General features: G+C 57.6%; 1 protein-coding gene across 1 annotated transcript in view; it reads left to right on the top strand.

Moving 5' to 3' along the window:
- Window positions 1–2,718: 2,718 nt before the first annotated feature.
- DENND2D (DENN domain containing 2D) overlaps window positions 2,719–3,696 on the top strand; it is a gene marked incomplete at its 5' end in the record, with an annotated part of 8,882 nt that continues 7,904 nt past the window's right edge. Inside the window, 2 exons of the mRNA XM_017735508.1 lie at window positions 2,719–2,919; window positions 3,451–3,582. Of these exons, the coding sequence (XP_017590997.1) occupies window positions 2,719–2,919; window positions 3,451–3,582 (333 nt within the window). The remainder of the gene's footprint in view (window positions 2,920–3,450; window positions 3,583–3,696) is intronic.

Below are 3,696 nucleotides of genomic sequence, written 5' to 3'. Positions count from 1 at the left end.
GGGCTCAGCCCGTCCCGAAGGTTCAGCCCATCCCGAGAGCTGCACCCCGTCCATCCCCCGGGAGCCCACCCCTTCCCAGCTGAGCCCACCCCAGCCCCAGGGGCGACCCCACAGATCCCCTACCTCCCCACATCCCCACTGAATAAGGCATCGCAGGTCATGCCGGCGCATGGCATCTGGGACATCCCTGGGGGCTTCCATGGGGGGACCCACGAGGGGGATGGTGCCCCTCAAGACAGTTGGGTGTTGCAGAGCCTTCAGAAGGCAGTGCAGAAATCGGTCCTTTGGGATTTATGAGCTTTTCCGAGATACCGAAGGGATCATCGGAGTTTTCTGGCTGCCAGAACAAAGCAGTTGGAGCAGCCTGTGGATCTGGGGGGCTTACTGCTCTCCCCTCCCCGTCTGGCTCTGGCTCCGTGTGCGCTCGATGTTCCCAGCTCAGCAGAAGAGGTTTGATAAAGCGAAAGCCATTTCCTCTCCACTGGGGCAGGTGGGCAGCTGGGCGGCACGAGAAGCTGAGCTCCCCCGCCAACCAGGTCGGGAAACTTTGGCACACCAGAGCCCGGGAGTTTTCCGGGAAAAGCAAACCGGTTGTGCCACAAGCAGAGTGGGGCTGAGCACAGCCCTCGGCGATAAGAAAAGCCCACGGCAGCCTTTGCCCTCTCCGTGCCCGGTGGATGGAAGGGTGAAGATCCACGTCACCGGCAGCCACTTTCCATCCGGGAGCCGCGAGAGCCCTCCTGGCCACCCTCCTCCTTCCCCTCCTCGCAGGGGCTGCTCCCACTGCTGCTCCCACTGCTCGGTTGTCCCCGAATCTTCCTGGCATGGGCTATGGGAGAGTCATTGGCTCTTGTGACCCTGGCTCATGTTCCCGGGAGATGAGGCACTGAATCCTGCCGGTTTGGGGCTGCGCTGGGCTCTCTGATGTTCAGCCTGCCTGACAGTTCACTCCATACATCCCTGGAGCTCATCTTCCAGCCCAGGGATGGGGAGCTGTGGTCTTGGAGGGGTTTAGGCTCTGCCAGTGAGGGCTTTGCAGGCAGACCTAGCACTCCTGGGGGATCCACACTTCCATGTGCGAGGCAGAGCCATGGCCTGGCATGGCCAGGCTCTCCAGAGCAGCGGGTTTGACTTGTTTGCTTGTAAACCCCACAGACAAAGATGCAAATCCAGTCCTTGCTCGAAAGCACATCTGGTGTTCTCTGAAATGCAGGATGGGACTGGATAGGCAGGATTTAACTGGACTTTCATCTTGCCCTGGTGAGGGGAAAACAACCAATGCCAGCGTCCAGCGCAGATGGGGGACACCAGCAGCCCTCCCATGGCACAGCCTTGTTCCCTGGGGTGCCCCCAACAGCAGCCTCCTGCCTGGGTCAGACATGGGACTAGAGCAAAGCCAGTGCTGGAGCATCCCAAGGAAGAGCAGGAGAAGCAATGCACATCTTGTCAACCTTTTCCCTGGCCTGGAGCACCTCGCTGGGCAGGTCCAGGATGATCCCCAATGAGGAGAAACCAGAGGTGTCCTCTGCCAGGTCTCATCCTCAGGACACTCCCAGGCTTCCCCTGCTGCAAAGGAACCTCTTTGGGATGAATTTCACCTTGTGAAAGAGGAAGGACTTTGCATGTGGGGTGGAGCAGCCCCAGGGTGCACGCAGGGGTGGCTTTGAGCATTTCCCGACCCCGAGCTGGGAAAGGCATTTCTGGTCCCTGGGAAGGGACATCCTATGATGGGACTGTGAGTGTCACCTCTCAGCCCTAGCCAGCTGTGGCACAACCAGAAGAACCCAGGGATGAACTCTGCAATCTGGGGACAAACTGCAAGAGCCAGTTATTTCATCCAGCCACTTATTTCTTTTCTTTGCTATTCCTAAAAGAGCAGCTCAATTTTTCTGCTCCAGCTCCCCACCATAATCAGAGATGGGACAGTTTCTGTGCCAAGAACAAGGGATAAAGGGAGGCACAAGTGGCCTCTGGCAGAGGGAAGAGCTGTGGCATGGCCTGGCTGCAGTCTCTGTCCGGCATTTAGCTCCTTTCCAGCCCTCGGGTCTCACTGTCCCACTGTGGTCATCCCAGGGCCCTTGGAGATGCTGGATGGGGCTCTTCCCCCTCCTATTCCTGGCTGTTCAGGGTGTGACAGCTGACGCTTCCCAGCTGCCTTCCCCAACCGGCCCGACAAGAGCTGGGGCGGAATCTCAGGCAACTGCTTTGCTTTGGGAGCTGTGGTTTAGGGAAAACCCTCCAGTAGCTCATTTGCAATCAGCAGTTCCCAGGACATCTGGCAGGGAGAGGTTGGGATTCATCTGACTGGAGCTTTTGGGGGTGCTTGAACAAGATCTGGGCTGTTTGTTTGCTGTTTACTTCCCCTAAGGGAATAAAATTAACTGTTACAAACATTCCCACACCTCCCTGCAGATGTTTAATGCAGAGCCCATCTGCTCTCCCTCATTCCACATGCCCACTTCGCTCTGGGCATCCCTCTGCCCTCGCTGGGCTGGGGCAAAGGAGGGCTCAGGGTTTCTTAGGATTTTCCCTAAAAGACTCATAAAAGCCTTTCTCTTTCCTTTTCATGTCCCCAGCTGCTCATATTTCAAAAGTCCTGGGCACCAGGACCTGGTTCCTTCCAGCCCCTTTAGCCAGTTCATGTGTAACTCCGCAACTCCTCCCTTGCCCTCAGGACACCTCACACCTTTCATTGCACTCTGATCTGATTTTTTGGGTTTTTTTTTGGCTTCAGAAGGAAAAGATGGGGCCTCTGCTGCAGAAAACACCCCCCCGCGGGTGCCACAGGGGAAGCCGGGGGAGCGGAGCTCGGTCTTCTACTCGGCTGGGCAGTTCTTCTTCGAGTACCTGGTGGTGGTGTCGCTGAAGAAGATGCCAGATGGACATTATGAACCCAAGATAACCTACCAGTTCCCAAAGGTATTTAGTGCCGTGTTTCTGATAAGATCCGTGTTCCACATTTAGGGGAGAAGGGGATGTTGTTCCTTCCCCATCACTAAAGCCATGGAAGGAGAAAAGTGCCCCATGCCCTTGAGTCACAGCCCCAGACCCCAGGGCTTTGCCTGCCCCGGGTTGGGGTTGCTGGGACCATCTGTCCCTCCCCATGATCCCAGCCCAGGGCCACAAACCCCAGGAGGAAACTCCCAGGGGTTGTCTTTGGCCTCCTGTTCCAAAAGGGGAGACCACAGCAGGGAAATCACACCTCAGGGAGGCGGCACAGGAGGAGATCCCAGTTTGCCAAGGGTGCCTCTGCTTTGCCTCACTGTCCATGGGTGAAAGTCAAAATTTGGATTTTTGGGAGATGCTTGTCCAGACATGTGCACACCCCTTCTGCATCATTCTGAGCTGGGGGTCGCTTTGGGACAGACCCCATTCCACCCCATCCCACCCCGTCCCTGGGGATGATGGGGGCCCTCCATCTCCCTGACTCTTGGCATTGCTTCCTTCCAGCGTGAGAACTTGCTGAAGGGCCAGAAGGAGGAGGAGGAGCGTCTCCTGCAAGCCATCCCCCTCTTCTGCTTCCCCGACGGCAACAACTGGGCCCCTGTCACGGAGTTCACCAGGTACCTGCCCCACTGCAGGGTCTGGGCTGGGGCCCCCACCCCTGTTGGACTCCTGAGGGCTGGAAGGACCAGCCCAGCCCAGCCCAGCCCAGCCCAGCCCAGTCCGTGTTTTCTCTCCTTGCAGTGAAACCTT

Source organism: Corvus brachyrhynchos, unplaced genomic scaffold, assembly GCF_000691975.1.
Source record: "Corvus brachyrhynchos isolate BGI_N302 unplaced genomic scaffold, ASM69197v1 scaffold555, whole genome shotgun sequence".
In the NCBI taxonomy this organism is placed as follows: Eukaryota; Metazoa; Chordata; class Aves; order Passeriformes; family Corvidae; genus Corvus; species Corvus brachyrhynchos.
This window is presented reverse-complemented; position numbering and strand designations above follow the sequence as displayed.